Here is a 23,172-nt window from a genome sequence, read left to right as displayed (position 1 = left end):
TTTCTTCCCCCCCCCTCCGCCCACCGCACCGTACACATATTTGGTGAATGTAGCGGTCTCGAGTGACGTGAATGCGTTGGAGCTCACACGCGACATACGAATGGAAATGCAGCGATGTTCAGACGCACGATCGTGACGAATTCCATGTACAGGCAGTGCTCGGGTTACGCAAGGGTTACGTTCCGTAACCCGAATTTTACGTATGTCGGAAACCGAACAAATTTCCGCCCCTAAAATCAAAGATAAATTCCATTGACCTTAATTCGAGTGAAACTCGAGCGAGGAGGCGTAAGGCGGCTGCCCGCTGAAGTAACTAATTAACGCAAAAGTTTCCGCGTGTTGAATTTTTTAAACGTAATTTATGGGTCTTCTGCAACCCAGGGACTATCTGTATCGTGAGCGTAATAATTGGTTATAATCGATTAATAGTTCCAACCATAGTTTTTAATGCGGAAATTTCATATCCTGTACCGTACGAAACGATGCTGACGTGGTATATAAGGGTTTGCACACTGGACCTGCAATCCAGAGGTGGCGTTTTTGATCTCTCTGCGCGGCAGTTAAAACATGAGACACGTTTCTGAAAGCCAGCCACAGTTTCAAGTTCAAGTTTATTTATTAGGTATAGCCCTGTGAGCCATTCGGCTCTTGAATCGGGTGCTGCGTCACGGTGGCGAGATGTTAACTACCTCGCCCGGTATACAGGAGGTCGTGGGGTCGACCCCGACCCTGACGGCTGTAGTATATGTGGAGTTTTTGTGTATTCCCCGTGTTCGCGTGGATTTTGTCTCCGGGTTTTTCGGTTTTTCTCTCCATATTTAGAAACATGCGTTTTACAGTATTTATTTGGCTGCATTACATTTCTACGTGATAAGCCACTTCGCTGAGCTATCATTTGTGGCCAGGTCGCTTCTGCAAATCAGCTATAGTGGGCCTTATTTAGCTAAAATAAACAAAAATAGTTTATATTGCAGTAGTAAATATGTACACCTCAGTCGAATGACAGATAGCGTGTGGTGGGGTAAAGTGTGGGTACTCTCACCTCTTCTACATCTTGCCAGCGTGGAAGATCAGGCCAAACTACCCTCCTCTAGGGACGCTTTCTAAAAGCCCCCTCTAGTTGTGGAGGCCCTTCCACCAGCGGTGACGTGGGCAAGCAATTGCAGGGCTACGTCTGTACCTTTAACCTCGATTGGTACAATGAGCTCAACAGTTTTGTTTTAACAATAATGTAGTTGTGAACTCGATTCGCTGATTAAGTTGTAAATAATTAACAACTCGTGAAACCTGATGAATTGAATAAATCCACGGCTTTGAAGAAAAGCCACTGTAAATTTGATATTTAAGTCAGCATTTTTTTTTCCATGAGTTGTTGCAAAAACGTTTATCTTGACCATAACTACAATTCTGGCCTTAAGTTCACCTGGCTGACGTAAGTAGTACTGTTTCCACGCAGTCCCTCGCACCCTATACCACTGGAATCAACTTCCCCTGTACATTAAGAAGTCTCCCTCCGCAACCTCATTTCGTTCCTCTCTTATCGTCTCACCTCTTCTCCATTGCCACTTCCCTTCCTCTTCCCTGCCCCTCACGCCTCCACGCCATTCCGTCACCCACCCCCCCTCCCCATAGCCCTTTCGTGACGCAATGTACATGACAGTGTACATCTAAGCAGAGGTGGGACAAAGTCATTGTTATGCAAGTCCAAGTCGAGTCGCAAGTCATCAAATTCATGACTCGAGTCTGACTCGAGTCCAAGTCACATGACTCGAGTCCACATCTCATAGGTGGGACAAAGTCATTGTTATGCAAGTCCAAGTCGAGTCGCAAGTCATCAAATTCATGACTCGAGTCTGACTCGAGTCCAAGTCACATGACTCGAGTCCACACCTCTGCATCTAAGAGTCACCACACATGGACACTACGGACATGGACATTCATGGGAGGGTAGGATGGAGGAGTGTTACGTAACTAACATTGGTGCCTCACAACAAGAAATTCGTGGGTTCGATTCCTGACTCGATTCCCGTATTGTTTGTTGTTGTAACTTTTTGACCCGCCCCTACCGGACATCTGTGAAAAAAAGCTTCATGTTTCATCGGATTTCTCCAGGATAACTAAAGATGATGATTCTGCTTCTTCTTGGTCACGTAGAAGGGAAGTAATAAAATAATAAAAATAAAACAAAATAATTCTCACGAAGTTTCGGCCACAACGCAAAGAAGCCGTCCTCAGGTGAAGACCAGGTCTGTCGGGGAGACAGCGTGTGAATGAAACACCACCACGCTTGGAGCGTATATTTAAGCTGGGTTGGAAGGGGGGAAGGGCGCCTTGAAAAAATAATTTGCATATCAAGAGGAATTTAGCATATTTATGGGAAATGCAAAAATAAAATTATGATTCTGCTGCGCCCTTCTGTGTGGAGCCTGTATGTTCTCCCCTTGTTATCTACGGGTTTCCTCCGGGTTTCCTCCGGTTTCCCCCATTATTTGCATTGGCCAAAACATCCCAATGCTGAAAATGTATCCTGCAAATGACTCAATTGAGATTACACATTGCAACATCGCCTCCTACTGCGAAACATTGACAGGACCCTCCTGAAAGAGAGTCTTGACACTCAGTGTGACTTTCCTGGGTCTTCTTTTTCCGTATGACTGATGTAGAAGATGCAGAACAACAACGTACAATTTCACATCGAGGTGGTCAAGCCAGACAACCGCGTCAGGAGCAGCGGAGTGCATCGCTGTTGATGTCCCCTTCGTATTTGTGGATCGGGCATTGCGTCGTCATACGTTGTACGCTCTGTTCTGGATGACCACAGTCGCGCACTGGAGAGTTTTTAATTGTCCATTTGTGCATCAGGGTATCCGCACCTTCCATGGTTTGTGCAGTGGATGCTATTTAGGGTGGACCGTGAGCTTCGTGGAATATCAAACCCAGGGATCTTCTGCGTTGGGTCTTTCACAAGGGGCCGTCCATAAATGACGTCATGCGATTTTGGAAGATTTTTTACCCCCCTCCCTCGTCACACGGCGTCACAAAAAGTCAGACCCCCCCCCTCAAATATGACGTCACAAAGCTCTGCCCCCCCCCCAAAATTTTTTAAAACATGCTTCAAATCGCTTTAAACTATTGTCATTGTCGTGCGTATTTAATGTGCCGCTGCACTCTGATGTTGTAGGAGAAAACATTTATTAAAAAGTCTATTTAATTAAGTAGAACGTGTTGTCTATGTTTATTGAAAGTTGCGCATTTTGATGTGACGCCACATTTCTCAACCCCCCCCCCCTCGTCACACATCGTCACAGATTTCTGACCCCCCCCCCCCCCCAGTTGCGTGACCTCATTTATGGACGGCCCCCAAGGTGTTTGTTCCTGAGTTATTTTGAACTCCATTCAGTGTAGTTCTTTTGAACCTTCCTGGGTAAACGCGCAGAATAATAAAAATACAGACACGTGTATGCCCTGATTAAGAGTACAGTGTATGGCAAACACGCTCAGAGGCAGTGGCTTCCTGTTCAAATGGGCATGGGACAGTATCTCTCGTTTAGGGCTTGATTGAGTAAGTGGTGGAAATTCCGCTTTCGAGATGGACTATCCGATTATATTAAAATAATTTGAATAACGATCCGATTACTAGATTACAGTAATCGCACAACTTGACAATAGCTGGAGGAAGAAAACGAAGTTGGACGGGAGGTGTTCGCTTGGTGATGCCAGGAGCCTGAATACTGACCACAACTCAATTAGTTTATTATCATTTCTAGTCCATAAATCAACTTAACCGAATAATCGTCTCATCGTCTCAGTTGTTTTTGAACTTTTCTATCGATGGGATGACTCGACCCAAAGCACAACCCACATATGACGTGTATGCAAGTGGATAACCGAATTATAAGGGGCTGATACCATCACCTTAATATTTCAGAGCCCCTATCAATGGTTTTCATGTTACGGCAATATACACTTTGCACTATACTTATGATTACAATACTGTACTTTGGATATAATCAATCGTCTTACCATTGACTCCATTTTCAAAACTCATTCCAATGTTTTAATGGCCAAAACCACTATTGACCATCATCACCACCACGACCACCAACAAACGCCGTTCGCCACTCAGTGCCAGTCGCGTCACCACGTGCCATGTGCCAGGCTAGGTGCACCTTGAAGCCACGTGATGTGTCGAAGGCTTGCTGGCAGGAGGTCACGGGACAGAACTAGGTGTTGTGGGTTGACTGGCTACACCACGAAAGCACAAATGCACCATCATTACAACGTCCAATTTCGCCACGACCATAACAATCACCAACATCACAAACATGAACACGTTTCACATGTGTCAGTGTGAGTTGATGAAGGCGGAGAGAATAGTGTAAGAATACATTTCACTGCACTGCCCTCTGCTGACAAGGTAGCCCCACATCACAAACATCGCCAGCATACGTATCACCATCACAACGATAATTGTTATCATCACACCAAAATCATATTCTTCACCACCATAATTACCAATGTCGTCTTTCCCACCAATTATAGTGTTAACATCACAATTACCACTGTCACCACAATTGCAAAAACCACATTTGTCATCAACATCACGAGGGAATTGGCTCTGGATTGTACGTACAGTATGTATGTTGAACTTATTTTCGCGCAATACATAGCTAACCGTGCAAATCGGATTAAGCAACTGGTTCAATCTCTTGCAACAGGACCTGTTTTTTTCTTTGGAATCTGTTCTGTAAGAGTTATTTTTGACTTTGTAATCCGTCGCCGATTGCATAAAAATACATTTTCTGTGAAACATCTCCTTGCATTCAGATTGATTTGGGTCAGAAATGAAAGGCAATGTTCACCAAAACGGATTTATCCAACTAACCCCTGATTCTAGCCGAGGCTCATCTTCAACACTGTCGAGGGGGAAAGGAAAACACATTCCTGCGGAGGGAGCTGGTAGGAACGTTGGGTTGCTCGGTCAATGGCCAGGGTCAACGGCGGCGTGGTGTATTCCGCAAATATGGCCGACTGTGAGGGCGGGCACAAGCCGGCGTGAGTAGGTTAAACGTTGAGTTTTATAAGGGCACCACGGGGTGACCAGCCCCTCCCCACCCAGCCCCACCCTTTCCACCCAGCCCCTCCCCAACCAGCCCCTCCCTACCCTCCCCACCCAGCCCCTCCCCACCCAGCCCCTTCCCACCCTCCCCTCCCCACCCAGCCCCTCCATCCCCACCCAGCCCCTCCCTGCACGACGGACGGACGGACACAATAATCCCCTGTGGGCTGGTGTAACCAGGAGGTTCCTACCAGTATAACTCTATCGCTGTGCCAGTCTCTCACATCCATCCTCTTGGGTCGATACAGCTGTTCACTGACAATGCTGCCACTGTCTGACCGAAACGTTCATAATCCTACTCATTACCTCACTACTTCCCCATTTGCTTTATACATTTTTATTTTAACAAGTTATCTCTCGAACATCATCGGAGTGTTTTTTTTTTACAACACACTTGAGATGTGTGACGTACCAAATGACAATCAATGACAGTGGTATTACCAAATGTATACGTTAAAGTGTATTTAATTTAGTATTTGCAAACATTTAAGCTCCAAGGTATGTTGCTTTTTATGATCTAATTCGGGTTTTTAAATGTCCCACAAAACATTTTACAGGTAATACTCTACCTGAGCATTGAACAAATAGTTTTTTTTTTATATTGTATGCACAAGTCAAAACTATGTTGTGAAATATAATTGCATGGAGAGTATTTTACTCGTAAACAAATTGTACTGCAAAACAATTCACCACACGGCAAGTGAAGACGATGGGATACACTGTCATTAATAAACCGTGATTAGTAAATCTGGAATTTTGGGTGAGTGGTGGTGCAAAATTCCACATTTGCTGGATCGTGGGCAGCACGTGACGATGACACTCAGTGGAACCTTGTCAGACATTCACCACTCACACCACAGCCGATCTAAAAATGGATTCGTTTTAACGTCGTAGTAGAAATTGAGCGGCTGGTGGGAGTTCAAACGACTATGCTTATACGCGATTTGATTTTATATGTGGTGCTACCCGGGCAGCAATGGACGAGTTTGTGGTGTGTGTGTGTAAGACGTTGAGTGTAAATTCAGTCACGAAACATTCTTAAGCCGCAAGTGTTGGCTTCGCTCGTGGCCTGTTTACCCCCCGTTGGTGGATCGCACAAAATGTCGCGAAACTCCCTGCCCGAGGTTGCTTGTACTGCAATTCGCCCAGGAACGCCACAAGTCGTCAGGGGCCGTCCATAAATGACGTCACGCGATTTTGGACGATTTTTGACCACCCCCCTCGTCACATGGCGTCACAAAAAGCCAGACCCCTCCCCCTCAAAAATGACGTCACAAAACTCTGCCCCCCCCCTCCCCAAAAAAATAAAACATGCTTCACATCGCTTTAAACTATTGTCATTGTAGTGCGTATTTAATGTGGCGCTGCACTCTGATGTTGTAGGAGAAAACATTTATTCAAAAGTCTATTCAATTAAGTAGAACGTGTTGTCTATATTTATTTTAAGTTGCGAATTTTGATGTGACGTAACATTTCTCAACCCCCCCCCCCCTGTCACACATTGTTACAAATGTCTGACCCCCCCCCCCCACCCCATAGGTGCGTGACGTCATTTATGGACGGCCCCTCAGTACATCTAAAACAACGCGGGCTTTCCCCTGTATCCGTCTGCGCGGGGTAGATTGGCGTTGTCTCCCTGGCACCGCCTGGGGTTTCTCTCCTCCGAGTGCTCAAACATCTCCTCCACGTGCACAAACACTCATTCATTGGCGGGGAACAACTGTATGCTTGTAGGGCCGCAGAGCTAGCAGTCTCCTCCTCCTCCTCTCTCAACCTCTGTTCGAGAGAATAGTGGGGAGGAGGCTGCGTTACAAGTGGACAGAATTTGTGTTGTAGTACGGAGTTAGACTCATGGCTTTAATCTAAGTTGTCTTGTGGTTGTTGTTGTTGTTTGACTTGCATCCCACTGGGATTTTTGCACAGCGTTGGTGTACGGTGCTTTTTCTGTAAGATTTTGCAGTTTTTTCCTGGATTTTTCTGTTTGCACAGGGTCACTTTAAGATGTTTTCTTGTTCATGTTTTTGTTTTTTGTTCGTTGCGGTTGCACCCGATTCAAGAGCCGAATGGCTCACAGGGCTACACCTAATAAATGCAACTAAAAAACTGTGTCCATCTTAAATACATACCCATGTTAACGTGACAGCCGTGCCGGGTGATTGGAGGTTACAGCATAGCAACGATACCGCTTTTTTCATCCCCGGAATAAAAACCAACAACGTAACCAACCCCGAAATGATAAAAAAAACACCCTCACCCACCACCATGTTAGTATCAACCCAAACACAACGTTTTTTTAAAATATTTATACAGCTGCCGGCACTCCACGCAGGCACCTTGGGCTGTGCTGGCAGCGCCACGGCCACCTAAAAGGAGGCGAAGTCGTGGGGGAGGGTGAAGGGGGGTGGGGTGAGGTAAGGGGGGGCGGGGTGAATGGGGGGGGGGGGGTCCTGAGCCTCCCGCCCACAGGCAGCAGCAGCAGCAGCGAGCGCCGCTCTCCGCCGTCGTCACCAACACCGTTCACATGTCGACCGCGGCGAGGAAGCGCTCCCGTGAGTAGCCCACCCACCACCACGGGCAGCTAGCGTCGCCAGCCAACGTTGCGGCGACGTCTCCAACACCACCCACCCACCCCCTTAACAAACCCAGCCAACACCACCGCTCTGCCCGAGTTTTGACGGTGTGGGGGGGGGGGACGCGGCCTGGTCGCGAAGGCTTCGACCTCGTTTCCTTGATGCTCTAACATGGCGGACCCGTGTGTGTGTGTGTTTGTGTCTTTTTTTTTTCCCTCCACACCGTCTCGGCTTCGGGCCTCTCAAGCCGCCGTGTCGTCGGGCACGGCTCGTTCGCGCCGGGATTTTTGTGTTGCCGACGAATGCCCTCGATGTTGTTTGCGCGGATTGTGTGACGCCTATCACGGTTGTACCCCCCCACCCCCCACACCATCACCACCACTGCCGACTACTACACATCCACCGGCGGTCATTCGCTCCCCTTCCTTCCATCACAATAGACCGCCTGATTGCTCCCGACCCGCTTCGTGCTCTCGCCGCGAGTTTAAGGTAGTTCGTGGTTGGTGGTGGTGGTGGGGTGCGGGGCAGCAGGCAAGGGAGAAAAGGAGGCGTTTTGCGTGGCGATGTTATCGGTAACGTGGGTGAGTTTGTCTGAATGCGTCGTTTAGGTGGTGTGTGCATGTCCGGGAGGGCCTCGGTTGAGTCTGCTGCGAGGAAGTCGGTCCTGCGTTGCTATGTTTGGTCAATTCGTGTTTAATTATTGGACATCTTAGTATCCGTAGAAAGCCCGCCGACACACAGGACCCCGGCGATGGCACTCAGATGTCCGTACAGACGGGTGCATTAACCCATTTGCCGTATTGCAATGCCCTGACCAGCTTGCAACTCTGGGGAGTTTTTAATATTGCGTGATCCATAAACTATTGCCGCCAAAAGGCTGGAGTTAACTCGTGTTTGCTGTTGTGTACAAGTGTAGGTCATATAATGCGTTGTGATAAAAGCATAAAACTTTCTTTATTCGGGTAGTAATTTTCGTCTGCCGATGACTGTCTCTTTTACAATTCAATGTCTTCAGTCTCACTTTTACCACTGTCATTGAATTTCGCCCTATTGTCTTGTAATTATTTTCCTATCCGCTTTGAAATGAATGTCACTGAAAAAGGCTACCCTATTTAAACAACGCCTTGAAGAGAAGTTATGTAGTTGCTGTATGAATCCAAGTTGTATTCAGATTAACATTGCACTGCTCGTTTTTTGTGGTTTTACAGGAAAGAGCGGGTATGTGGAAGGGACGTATGTGTGAATGACCCTTTCAAGCAAAGAAAGATCATCGCTTGAAAGATTAATCAACTGTGTATATATTTTTATAATATTAAACACTGCTAATGATTGTGATAGTATGGTTTGTATTTCTACAATACTCCAAATGTAGACAATTGTATTTTAAAGTCTAAAGTTCCTGCTTCATTAAACTTGTCCTATAAGTATGCTGACGGAAATGTACATTTCTTTGAGACCAGGAAAGTGCCCTGGAAAGTAATTAGGCAATTGTTATGTTTATTGGCCAGTGTGTCATGTTCACTTGCGTGAGCCTCTTGTGTGTGTGCGTGTGTGTTCCCACTGTGCTATTTGTTTTTGTGCTCGCAGCTCGGAACCGACCTGGGAGCGACAGTGTCGCTGTCGTCGCCGCCGCTGCCATGAAGCGGGGAAACCCTGATCGGGGAGGGTCCCCGTTGAAGGGCAGCAAGAGGCCCCGAGGCTTCAGCGACGACCGTGAGGGCAGAGGAGGGGCAGGGACGGGTGGGGGCCCCGGCCACAGGGGGTCATCCGGCGGTGGTGGCGGGGGCCCTGGGCTGCTGGAACGCGGCCGCAGGTCGAGTGCCGAGCGCGGAGGGGACAAGGGCCCCCGCCGTGATGACAGAGATTATGCTTCCTCCGCCCTCGCCGGGGTTCGCACAAAAAGAGGTGATGGTGGCGGTGGCGGCGGCGGCGGTGGTGGTGGTGGTGGTGGTGGTAACGCAGGTGGTGGTGGTGGTGGGGGTAGCAGTGGCCGGCCCTCGGCTCCCACTGCGGAGTACAAAACGCTGCTTATCAGCAACTTGGGTTCTCAGCTGTCAGACGAGGAGATCGAGGATGGCCTCTTCCGCGAGTTCAAGAAGTTTGGTGATGTGAGCGTCAAGATCACGTTAACACCGGCCGAGGGCAGGGTCGCCTACGTGAACTTCCGGCGTGCGGACGACGCCCGGGACGCCCGACATGCCAAGGGCCGCCTGGTGCTCTACGATCGCCTGCTCAAGATTGAGGCCGTGTACCTCCACCACCAGCCACAGCAGCAGCCACAGCAGCACCACCATCACCACCACCACCGGCGGCGCAGCCCGTCGCCTCCGCCCACTGACTACGGGCCCTATGGGGCCCCGGGTGCGTATCCTTACAGCATGCCGCCCCCGCCGCCGCCGCCACCACCCCCGCCCAGGGGTCTGTCCCCCAGCCCGGGGGCACGTGGCATGCGTGAGCCGAGACCCCGGCGTGCCAGCCTAGGGAGGGAGGAGCCACTGGCACGTGACAGGGGAGGAGGTGATTGGGGAGGGGAGTACGGGACGTACGAGAGCAGGATGAGGGGGGGCAGTGGTGTGTACCCGCCAAATAGCGGACGTGGCGCACTGCGGGACGATGACGACCTGCACATACTGCCTGAGGATGACCAGAGGGCGACTCGCACGCTGTTCATAGGCAACCTGGACACGGAGGTCACCGGCGCGGATTTGAAACGAATTTTTGAGCGCTTTGGCGTGGTGGAGGAGGTGGACATAAAGCGCAACATAAGGGGCCACTCGTACGGGTTCGTCAAGTTCCAAAACCTGGATATGGCGCACAGGGCCAAGGTGGCTATGTCGCACAAAGTGATTGGCAGGAGTCAGGTAAAAATCGGTTATGGTAAGGCTACGTGCACCACTCGCTTGTGGGTGGGTGGATTGGGCCCTTGGATCCACGTGGGAGCCCTGGCCAGGGAGTTTGACCGTTTCGGCACCATTCGTTCGATAGACTACAGGAAGGGCGACAACTTTGCTTACATTCAGTACGAAAGTCTCGACGCTGCCATGGCCGCCTGGGCACAGATGCGTGGGTTTCACATGCCGGGCTCTGATCGCCGGCTGCGCCTAGATTTCGCCGACATGGAAGGGCAGATTCGCTACCCCGACCCGCAGATACACCCTTACCAGCCGCCCATTGACGCCATGCCGGACGGCTACACGAGCCACTTTGATAACAGGGGCCGAGACCGAACTAGTCCTTTGATGGCAGGCCCACACTACAGAGGAGGAGACCGTGGCTGGAACCACCAGGATGGAAATTGGGGGAGCCCCAACAAAGCCGGAGGGGGCAGAGGAGGAGGAGGAGCAACCTTCGATGTGTATCCTCAAGCCGATCGCGGCCGACACAGAGATAGCTGGCCGCCGAATGAACGGATGCGCGAGTTCGGTGGCGTTCCTGGCTGGGAGGACAGGCGCCGCCGCAGGACACCACCACCCATACCGCCCGATGGCTACGGCCATCGTGACCGCTCTCCATTTGAAGAAAGGAACCGCGGCAGGCGTCGTTACGGCTCGTTGGATCGCGGCAGGGATGGCGGTGGGCCCAGTAGTGATTCTGAACGTCTGGCAGGTCCTGATGGTGTCCGCGGGCCTGTTGAAGACAAGCAGCGAGAACCAAACGGATGTGAAAGCGGCAGAAATGCTTCCCAAAATGTTGAGCGCTCCCGCAGAACTAGTGATAGTGAGCACGAGGGCAGGAATAGAGTGGATAATTCCTTAAGAACAGAGAGTGGGAAGACCCCTCAGGTGCTGTCTGAATATGCTCAGATTCTGAACCTTGCTTGGCAGGGTGTACTCGTCCTTAAAAACAGCTCGTTCCCAACGAGCATGTACCTTGTCGATGGCGACTTGATCCTCGCGCGAGGCCTGCTGCAAGACAGCTCGTCAGGAGCACCGGCGACGCAGTTAAAGATCACGCAACGCTTGCGTCTGGATCAGCCGAAACTTGACGAGGTGACTCGACGTGTTAAACAGGCGGGGCCTGACGGCCACTGCGTCCTCCTCGCTTTGCCCTCCCGTCCAAACTCGAACGAGGAGGCGAACAAATCGGGCGACCCGAGGCCGCTGCGCAACCTGGTGTCGTACTTGAAGCATAAGCAGGCGGCGGGAGTCATCAGCTTACCCATTGGTGGAGGCGGAAGCAAGGAGAAGGAGTCTGTTGGCGTGCTACATACTTTCCCGCCGTGCGAATTCTCCCAGCAGTACCTTCAAGAGCCCGCCAGGACGTTGGCCAAAACGGACGAGGACCATCTCATAGTCGTCATCGTTCGGGGAACCGCTTAAAGCAACAGAAATAGAAAAACAGCAGAAAAAGGCCAACGTCGAAATCTTATTTTTCCACATCATGACAATTTGTTATGCATTCAAATCAGTTGTCTAAAGAAAATACTCCCACAAAAAATATTAAACAGAAAAAATGCCTGTCTGCATATCAGTGGAAATTGATTATTGTTTCTGAATGTCTAATTTTTGGCTACAAGGCATTTTTTTTAACTCTGCAAACATTCAGTTCCGATAAAACAAAAGTTGTTAAAGCTTGTATGTTGTAAGTGTCAAAAGGTGTGCTTCTATTTAGTCGTATTTGTTTATTCGCTGATATACAGAATTCTGAAAATATGACGGGCAACTTTGAAGCATTCTTGGTTGCATGTATTCTGTTAAATATTGTCCACAATTGTAAAATGGTAGTTAAAAAAGTATGGTGTACAAACATTGTGCAGTTGTTAATGTTATCCATTTTGGGCACTGAATAACTTTAAAGAGGAAATTGTGTTAATGTAATATTGGCACACCTACGCTATATTAATCCAGATAGGGTCATGAAATTCCTTAACATTTTGCTAATTATTTCTAAATGATAACTCATTTAGTTTTATGTATACACATAATATTGTGGGTAGATACTGTTCTATAGTGCCTCCGTGAAAGCTCAACAGTGGATTTGCTTACCTTTAAGAATTTGAAGCCAAGTTCGATGCCATTTGCAAGAATTTTGTTTACTGAAATTTTGAATCTTCACAAGCAACCAATCGACGCCACAAAGTTCTGCTCTGTCCCATCAACATGCTTCAGTTTGTTTCTGCAACACTCTACGCCAGCGAAAGTAATGCCTGTTTGTAGTCCTGCCCTCCTGCTCTTCTGCTTGCCCACAACACCAAAAAGCATAGAAACCTATGGCTCAAAGAAGTGAAACTTGCCTTCATGAAGAAAGAAAAGTGCACGTGAAATTCAAGTGAAATAAAGTTATATTTCATTCCTTCCCCAAGTGTTCCAACATGCCACCTGTAGTTCTTCAAAAGTGAAATGCGTTCTCCCAGAAAGCCTGCGCCACTCCGTATTGCTGTGATTATTGATGAACTGTTCTACTGCCAACAACCTGTGCTTGCCACAAGGAGCAAAGCTGCATCTTGATGCAACGAGGATGACCTCTCAGCGGTGCCCCAGAGAGCAAGGTGGTGCATCCATGCGACTCGCACCCAGCAGCAGACCGTGCCAGCGTCGCCTTGAGATGCCGCCGTTGGATGCCGGGAGTGTCGGAGACGTCCGGAGTGGGTGACCGGCAGTCGACACATCCAGCCACACAGGTGGGATTTGTCGGTATTTATTGTGCTTGCAGCTGTTGTACTTGCCCAGAGTGTACAGTAAAACCGGGCCACTGCTACGTTGCACCCACACTTTTAAATTTTACTTAAAAGGGTTTTTTCGCATTTTTAAGTTGGCACTTAGTGCATTTGTGACTGCTAAATGTCAGATCGCTACCAATGCAATTACCATCGCAAACCTTGCATACTTTTCACCGAAACGATTTAACCTAACACCCACCACATTGGCTTGATTGACTCTCTCCGGGCTAATTTAAATGTAATGCATGACTTTTCAGAATCTTTCATTGCAGAGAAATCTAGATGCTGGAAACTTGGAAGTGTGGGCCAGCTTAACTTGGGGGCTGCAATGCCACACAGCCTGGTAGTTGATTTGGCATCAATGCCAGAATGAGCAAAGATCCAGTGCCCCTCTTTTTCTGAGAGCTGTTGTGGTAGTTGCCCGCAATTTGAAACGAGGTGCCCCGGTGAGTTGCCAGATGGATGCTGCTCGCATAAGAGTTGTCGCGGAGGATTACAATGCGTTGAATGATGGGTGCATAAACGTTTGTTTTTTGGGGACAGGCCCGCACATGTTCCAGTAATGGTGCTTAAAAGCATCAGGTTACATTAAAAGTGTTGTATGAGTTAAAGAGTTATGTCGGTTACTGTGATAATTACTTACACTGGTCAACACACTTTTTCTGGCATAAGGTATTCCAACGGTTTTAAGGTAATTTTGGGGTGCTGTTTCCAAATCTGGCATCAGTTTGTCTTATCACATCAGGTTTTTGAGATATCAAATATTGCATTTTCAATAAAAACTGCAGAAGAAATATATTAAATAAATGTGGATATCTACATAAAATTATATTATAAACACACTATCCTAAAAATACAGCACCATATTTTAACACTAAAGCAGTCACTGACTCGCAACAACTTGCAATTAAGTGACAGTTAATTTCGGGTAAAATCAATGAAAATGGAGTATGCCGATAGCATATAAATGAGATGTGATAGAGCAAATCTGAGATCAGCTTTGGAATCAAAACCCTGACATTAGTCTAAAACAACTGCAAAAGTCCAGGCCAGAATTTATTTTTTGTTGACCAGTGTTATAACATCAAGAACATTGCAAATTAAAATTTACTGAAATTCAATCTTGAGGGTGCACCCTGTCTGATTCGATATTTCCTCACGTGTGTTGCCTTTCATTGCAGGGCTGTCGCCGACGCTCACCCCGAGGCATCTCCCCGCAAGCGGCAAGGGTTGTCTGCGTCCACCGCAGCTTGCCAGCACCAACAGTTCCGCTGGCGAGCATCGACTCGACGGGCGACCAGCTGATCCCAACGCACGGCTTCTCCGAGGCCCCCTCCTGCTGCTTTGCGCAAGAATTTCCTGCACCTCCGCTGCATGTGATACCACTTTGTTAGTCCAGTGTGAAGAGACCAAGCACGCGTGCAGCGACAGATTTCGAGTTTTGCTTGTTCCGCGTTGGAGTGATCTGCAGCGATTTTTGAATACAGCCTTCTACCAGGCTCTCTCCGCTCTAGATGGCTGTGCGGAAAGTTTGTAAGCCTTGTCCAGTCAGCTGTGCACAGAAGTTGGTAGTAGAATCAAGTTCATCAAGAGGTACATCTTATTTTTTCTTACGCTTAAGGCGTCTAATTCATTATAATTTGCATGCGCAATATAAATATTGGTCACTACAGCTTGAATTCTGCTTTATTCAGTTGCATTATTTTTTTTTTATTCCTTTTTCAATCAGTTTATTGCACCTGCAGGGAAATACTAGCTCAAGGTGGAATGAAACGTACACGTTTAAAAAATTTTTATTTTGTTAACAATTAAAAAAACACTGCAGTTGCGTTAGCCTGTTGAAAATCGCATTCACCATAAACTGCACGGAGGGACGAAGGGAAATTTTGCGAAATTTGCATTCTGTTTGCTCAACTCCAAAGACTTCACGTTGATGTAAATCGAAACAACTGCTCAACCATTGATGGCACTTGTGTGGTGGGCGTTCTGTTGGCCAGCAACAAGGTTTGTTTGTGTGGGGGGGGGGGGGGCAAAAAAACCCATCCTTTTGTTCCAGCTTCCATCTCAGGTGAAACATTCCTGGAGCCAAGGTTCACGTGTGGCAAAAAAAAGTGAAAAATCCAGCACGTGGATGTAGAGAGAAGTGTTTCATCGTTGATGGAGAGGAGATTTAAAGAGGGGCACGGCCGCTTTGCAGGTTTCATGTTTGGCCAGTTTGCCCTCCCCGTGTCCTTTTGCCCCAAACAACAAAAAGCTGATGTGCGGTCACACTCCTCGCCTGGGATGTCGCGAGCGCTGGCCGCTGTTGAAAACAATAAAAAAAAACTTAACGATGCGAAATTGGGCCCGCTGGGGCCTACTTTTAGACTGAGAACAACCAGGAAATACTGCCGTGCCCACCAAGATTTTCAACGCGTTCATTGAACTAATTCTCGTGAAGCCAAGGGTCAGGTTTTGACAAAGGATGATTTTATTCACAAATTTGCTGTGATGTCAACAGCAAAGCAGAAGGGCAGGTGTCTTGATAAAAAAAGTAGTTTTTTGATTTGTAGTGATGTTTTTTGGTACCTATGTCTTCATATTTACATAAATTTCTTTTTTTAATTGTACTTGATATAGATTAAAGACTTATAAACATTTTAGTGATCACGTCTATGAACATGAACGGTTGTGGGTTTTCTTTAGCCCATTTTTGGCAAGTTTTCCACTTGTACAAAGTAAGCGACACCTTAATCTTTTCTCAAGTTCGAAGAACGAAACTCAAAGGTTCTATGGAATGACCTCGCGCCCCATCTACAAAAACCGATGGAATTTGTGCAACATTTCGAAGACATTGATTTTGCAGCCATAAACTGAGCGTTTATGATTTTTCAAACTATTTCCTCTTCAAAGTTGCAAAGTGTTGATGCTTCTGACGATAGTTGATACCGGACGTTGAAACAGATATGGAACCGTTTATGGCTTGAGGCTGTAGTTATTAAAGCCTGATGTTGTCTAGTGGTTTTGATGCATTTGTACTGCTTGATTTTAGCCCCAGTGTTTAGAATCCTCTGTAATAATGTGTGGTTTTCTTTGTTGCTGTACAGTTAAATGCAACTATCAGATGAATATTAACTCACAGATTGAAAAGATTTCATCTTAGTATACAAACCGAAATAAAGATCATGCAGGCAGGAATTCTGGAGTGATGAATGGTTGAATTATTGTACACATGTAAAATGCACCTTATGGCTTCAGTGTCACATCACTTAGCGCTCACATTGTCACTTCTCCTTTTGTGTGGCATTTGAGAAAAGTCTGCAATTGTATTTTAATGTGAGCCATTCTGCAACATCCGTGATAGCCGAGTCGAGTACGCTTGTTCTACTAGAATTTACGCGTCGTTTTGGGCAGTCATCAATGATGTACGCCTGATGAGTTGCACCTTAATGCATTAACAAAATTGGCAAAGCCCTGATCTTCCATTTATGGAGGAAATATCCACTTTCCATGTGTGGTTACTGACTTGTTCCTGTCAACTTTTGCACAGTTAAATTTCAAACTGAGGATGGAACAATACATTGATGGAATTGATTAATATTGATTATGCTTACGATACATGCATTCATTGTATTGTGTAAAAATCGGTGTGGTTTTATGTTTTAAATACTAGGTTCATGTCACCCATGCAGCCATTCGAGGCGCGAGCACTGCAGTGAATGCAAATATTGCATGGAATCGCCACCCACAGTTTTGACTTGTATCAAATTTCCCGCGTGGTTAATTTCTGCACCACTAACATTGAATAAATAAACAAATCTTAAGTTGTACATTGTCCGTACACCTTTTCACATGCGGGCAAGGCAGCATTTAAATATTGGGCTTTCTAAAAAAAATAAGATATTCCACTGACAATACAGGATATAAACTTTGCACTCCCCATGACGACCTGGTAGACTTCCCTCAAGTGAACCCCAGTGACATTTGTCACATTATCGTGTATTTCGCCTGAAGCTAAATTGACTAGTAAATTAAATTTTAGATTAATTAATGGAGCTGCCCATGTTCTGCCCTTTCACACCCTGGCCATGTGGTAATTTTGAATGAACAAAGTTCAGGCTCGCCGAAATCCTACAGCCGAAACAGCATCGTTCGACATGATCCATCCACTGCTGGATGAAATCCCCAAACCGTCGCGAGAAGCTACCAAACAAGATTGAATACTATAACGACGACATCACACGACAAATGTAGACTTGGTACCATGATGTATTTTTTAAGTGAAATTCGCAAAGAGATTGGTAATGTAGGTTTCCTTCCAAGCTACACTTTAATACCATGAACCCTGAATTAATGTATTTACACAAGCCATTAAATCGAACGCTCAAGTGTTATATCGTCAACGGTTAACTTTGTTTTTCATATTCCCGTGCGTTGCTGCGGGGTCACGGGTTGCACTTGTTGACGCCCGTGGGAGTGGAGATGTTCCTTGCATGAAGTCCACTCGATGATGGGCGCTCAGTGGCCGTCACATCCCAGGTGAAGCCAGATTGTCAGCATTCGGTCCTCGTGACCCCAACGTCAGTTTGCTCCGGTTACCTGTTAAAGTAGTCGTCGGAACACGTGGACGGACCAATTGCTGCCCCACTGAGTCTGCAGTGGTTGGCGGCGGTCAGCATCGTAGCGTTGGTGGGCCGACGGGAGGCAGTCTCCCCCTTCTGGTTGTTCAGCCGCCCCCTCCAAAAGAAAAAAAACCCAATTATTATATCTTATATCCCAGTGCAAAGTATTGGTATAATATTTGTACGATGGTGGTATGTTTTTTTTTTTGCATTTGGGCGCCATCGCCGTTCCTCGTTATAATTAGCAGCAAGTGAGAGAGGGTGTAGAATGCACGATAAACCAAAGTGGATCGTATCGTTAATTCACTACCGACTTAAACGGCATTCACATTTGTTAAGCTTGTTTAACATTGACTGTGTTGTGCCGATTCCACCCCCTCTCTCCCCACCACCTCGAGTTTCTGTGTACCCCCCCCCCACCCCATTTACACAACAATGTATATCTCTACAAAGCTGGTTTCAACTTCCTTAAACTGACCTCCCCGCGTTTTGTTAATGTGTTTTTGTGAACAAAAAAAGAACAACGTTGCAGCTTTCGGGAACTCGAGCATTCTTTCACAACCTCTTTCCAGGGACTTCCCCGTCGCCTTGAGAAAAACGAACGCCATGAAAACCCGCGGGGCGAGCTTTTAACACGTTGCACACGTACCGCGGACCTGAATGCTAATCCACTGCTGGATGACTTGGTTAAAGTGGGGGGGGGGGGGGCATAGACGTTGTTGGAGTATCGTACAACAATGAATTGCGTTGAACTTTTTTTTGTTCTGCTAGTTTAACACGTAGGCTTTCGCGACCAATGTTAGACGTAATAAAGGGTTTTTGGGGGGGGTTACATCACGTACATGTGTCGTTAAACCCCGCCACCACCTGACAGCCAGCTTTGTCAGCTAAACAAAACGTAACAATCACTTCACCAGCACACACACACACACGGTGTGTGTTGGAGCAGTAAAACCCACAATTTACAATTCGAGTATGTTTCGCTGGCGATTACAACAACAACCACCACCAGCAGTTTCGTCGGGCGACAGCCAGATTCGTGAAGGAAGTCTTCCTGTCACCCACCGTCTTTGTGCTCGCGGCAGCCCCGCAACTGTTTCGTACGAGATCGTGGGCAACAAATGCAAGAAGTTATCCAAAGGGCAAACCTGCTCAGCTTCTTGACGATCGGACGGATGGGGGCACTTTCAGGATGGATGATTTGGTCATCATTAAGCCGATGAGATAATAAAAAAAAGTCTTTACCTTTTTCTGCCAATAAAACAGGGGGCGTTCAGATGTTCACACGACTTTTGCAAAGGATCAAGTCTGCATTAACCACGCATGTGGCACAACATGCAAACAAACATGGATTGTCTTTGAAACCGATTGTCCTGCACCAGAGACAGCCTTCTTGAGAACGGGTTAAAGCCAATCTTGATTTGAAGCTTTCGTGACTGCAGGAAATCCATACTCTTTGGTTCTTTCGGTAAAGTCACGAAGGTATCAAATAAATCACGACGTTTCGGGCGCAACACAAGCGTCCGTCATCAGGTGGGAAAGCGTGGTCTGCGGCCGAGGCAGACTGTTTTAAAAAGCCTTTTGTGGTAATGTTTAAATCCTTTATATTAAGTTCGCTTGCTTGCTTGCGTGCTTGCTTGCTTGCTTCGGAACGTGCAAATTGTTCGGTCGTTTTTTAACCCACTTCCCGTGATCCAATCGAGCTGACATTTTGCACACAGACTCGTTGTGCGTGACAATTAATTTTCGTGAAAAAAAATTTTCTCCAAATTTTACACTGTTTAGGGGAAAAAATTAAATATTTAATTACCAATTTCTTAATGCTGGCAGACAATCATCTGACCCATAGGTGGCAGCCATCTCAAGCCAGAGGACGAGAGGACTCTAGCCGCCCCGATGCCACGCATATAAAGGATTTATAGTGAAAAACATTGTTTTTACGGGTTAATTTTTTCCCCATTATTTTGATACCGGCAAAAAGAGGTCCCATAGACAGCAAATACGCCCTCTACTGGCCGCGCTGAGCCATGCATCTACACGGCGGCGTGGCTGCTCTGATGGGTGGCAATCTCGATTTGAAGTTTGATGGGTGGCAGTTTTACATTTCAACACACCGGTGCTGTATCGCACTGCGTGTGGCGCCTGGAGACTGTCAGTCGATGAATTGCCAGGATTTGAGGTTGATGTTGAAGAATGGATCACACTCTTTCAGAATCAGAATATGTATTTATACTGGAGGGATCCGATGAGCGATACAGCTCTTTCATTTGTATCATCTTGTTTGTATTGTTTGTTTGTATTGCCTGCTCTGCACGTTGTCCCATTCATTTGTTATCGTAACATTTTTGTATGCGCCATTTGCTTTAACCGCAATTGGGTCACACACTCGACGCTGTGCATGGCGCGTCTTGAGTGTAAGAGTGTATAGACTCATTTATTGGTTGAAAACATCTTTATTTACAGAGGACCGCAGAGCTTGAGCAATTGTCGTTAGCGCCGGCTCACCGCCGCGTGGCTGCTTGCTGCCTTTCAGCTTCGTCTGTGGTTCCTCGGCGATTGCAATATTCAATTTGCATAAATAATTAACATATATAACTAAACGTAATTTCCATTGTTGTACGTTGACTAGGTAGTAGTAGTAAGAATCTGTGGCATAGAATAATAATGCACAGCCCTTTGTCAACCGACTGCGAGACGAAGGCCTTGCCAACGCCGTGACGGTGAAACAAATTGTTAGAGGCCAGAAATTCCCCGGCGTGGTCAGCGTGACGGGCCTGGGGACAGGGGATGAATGAGGTTCGGAACCGCTGGCGGAGCCAGTGGGGGGGGTGGCACGTCCCCCCCCCCCCCCCCAATGATCCGATCGTAATCCCTAATTTCGATCGGATCATTGAGGGTTTTTTTGTAATAAATCGGCATTTTTGCGACCCCCACTGCCACTGTGTAGCATATTATTACGTGCCAGGGACTCTATGAGATGATAGGACAATAGTCTGAGTCTATAATTGGCAATAAGTAACGGCAAAGCGGTTAGAAGTGACTCAGAATTGTGCGCAGTTGCGTATACAGTACACGACTTCCCTGAAGGCATTCACCTTCAGCGAGCGCGATGCCGATCACACCACACGGCTCGAATTCGACCCTCGATCGATGGCTGTGCCATCGCCGCACACGCGTCGAATAAAAAGCAAGGGACAAGTCCTTACTAACAACTCCTCTATCATTTTTCATTGCTGGAGGGGTGGCCCCGCCCCCCCTACCTGAAAATCTCGGCTCCCCCATTGCTCGGAAGAATTCTGTTTCACATTTCACTCGCCAACGATTTGTTGGTTGTGACCAGGAATCGCAACTCGGATTTCCGAGCTGTAAACCCATTACAGCAACTCTAGCCATTCGTGTTGTACGATGCGGTTCAGTGTGAAAATTGTATACTTCGTTATAAGTATGATTCATAACACAAAACATGTTGCGTTGCTAGAAGTGGACAAACGCAAATGACAACATTCGTCAATGCCTTAAAAGAAAGTACTGTATATAATAGTTGACGTTTCGGGCAATTGCCCTTCACACGAGAAGGATCATCGCCCAAAACGTCGCTTGCTTTCTACTGTTGAATTGAATGAATACTAAAAGCTATAGTTTTATCCGTTGAGAAAACCCAGATTAAGGAGATGGTTTATCTTAAACGAGGCTTAAGGGTAGTGGACATGGAATCGACGCCACGTTTTGCGAGGGGTCGTGGGAATCCCATTGGAAAGTGACACAATTGAGAAAAAAACAACTGAGAAGAATCGAAGTGACATTCCGAGGAGGTTCAGTGAAATCTTGGAGATCAAAAACACGTTTTAGCTCCGAGGCCTTACCTTGAAAGGGACATCTCCGCCACCACTTCGTTTTCCAGGATCGTGGCCGAGAGAGGACATTGCAACACGGGTCTTGACACGGCAATGGTTTCACAGAACCAAAATGTTGAAGACGTTTTGGAATTATGCTCCAAGTTCAACGCTCTTATTGTTGCCGTTCCAGTGTAGCCTGGCCTAAAGCACTCTTTACTTTCATGCGTAGCCTTTCACGACCAATACGATTCGTGTTTTGAGATGTATCGTGTGGGCACGCTGCTAATTTGGACTGTGCGTCTTCCACCAGCTGTCACAGCCAAACAAAGCGAGCGTTAATGTCACAATGTTGTGCGACGTATGTGTGTTGAACTTCTTTCGCGCCGTACGTAGCCAACTGCGCCAATCGGAGGTGCGGCAACAGCGGGGGGGGGGAGCAATAAACACACAAAAGCAGTCCTAAAGAAATTAGTTTTCAATCTAGATTTAAACGTGCATCGCTCCCAAGAGCTCAGAACTCAATTGAATGGGCTTCCCCATCTGGGTCCTTAAGTCGGTGCCCTGATGTCATCAGAACAGCCCCTGCAGGTGAATCGGTTTAGATAATAGTCAAGAGTTGATTGCAGATTGATTTGGCCAGATCCATCTGGTGCTCCGACCAGTGCCGGATTATCCTTGTAGCACAAGTATCTACACAGCTACTGCACGTGTAGTAGCTACATATGTAGTAGCTACGGGCCCCACACTTTCAAGGGCCCCGCGCTAAATGCTTTCAAGCTATCAATTCCGGTTAAGTGATTTTGCACTTGCTCTATTACTATAGTACTAGACTGCCTTCAACTTTTATGAACGACTGGGTGTTTCAGGTTAGCGATTTGTCGTATTATCTGTATAGCATATGAAAAAATACAATTACTTTACTATGCAAGTAAAAAAAAATGTGTTTTAATATTTACGTGTTTTTTTTTAATTTAGGGCCCCTTGATAACATAAAGCTCCAGGCCCCGCACTGGCTTCATCCGGCACTGGCTCCGGCATGACAACTGCAACAAAGATTCGCCTCGACAGGGTGGTCCAGATGTCTTGTGATCCCCAAATCAATTCAGCCCTAACATGTTTTTGTTCCTTTGAATATTAGTTTCTGTTTTAAATGCACCTTACTTACAATATATTACGTTTTAGGTAATTCAATGTCGGGGGGAGGGGGGGTCACAAGATATTCGCACCACCCTGCACAACGGCGTACAGGCTGGCACAGACGTCACACAGGCGCAAGACTCCTGGTATGGGGCCGTCCATAAATGACGTCACGCACCTAGGGGGGGGGGGGGGGTTGAGAAATGTGACTTCACATCAAAATGCGCAACTTTAAATAAATATAGACAAC

General features: G+C 47.0%; 1 protein-coding gene across 3 annotated transcripts; it reads left to right on the top strand.

Moving 5' to 3' along the window:
• The first annotated feature begins 7,573 nt into the window (after positions 1-7,573).
• Positions 7,574-16,525, top strand: LOC144721323 (RNA-binding protein 15-like). Of its 3 annotated transcripts, none has more exons than XM_078598858.1 (4): positions 7,574-7,668; positions 9,277-13,309; positions 13,621-13,794; positions 14,530-16,525. In XM_078598858.1, exons 1-2 carry the CDS (start codon positions 7,641-7,643, stop codon positions 12,006-12,008), a joined length of 2,760 nt encoding a protein of 919 aa, XP_078454984.1. In that variant the 5' UTR covers positions 7,574-7,640; the 3' UTR covers positions 12,009-13,309; positions 13,621-13,794; positions 14,530-16,525. The 3 variants fall into 3 exon arrangements, with proteins under 3 accessions (XP_078454984.1, XP_078454985.1, XP_078454983.1); XM_078598859.1 differs by having other exon boundaries at positions 13,606-13,794; XM_078598857.1 differs by lacking the exon at positions 13,621-13,794.
• Positions 16,526-23,172: the final 6,647 nt, after the last annotated feature.

This window comes from Lampetra planeri, chromosome 11 (genome assembly GCF_965212315.1).
Source record: "Lampetra planeri chromosome 11, kcLamPlan1.2.h2, whole genome shotgun sequence".
NCBI lineage: Eukaryota > Metazoa > Chordata > Hyperoartia > Petromyzontiformes > Petromyzontidae > Lampetra > Lampetra planeri.
This window is presented reverse-complemented; position numbering and strand designations above follow the sequence as displayed.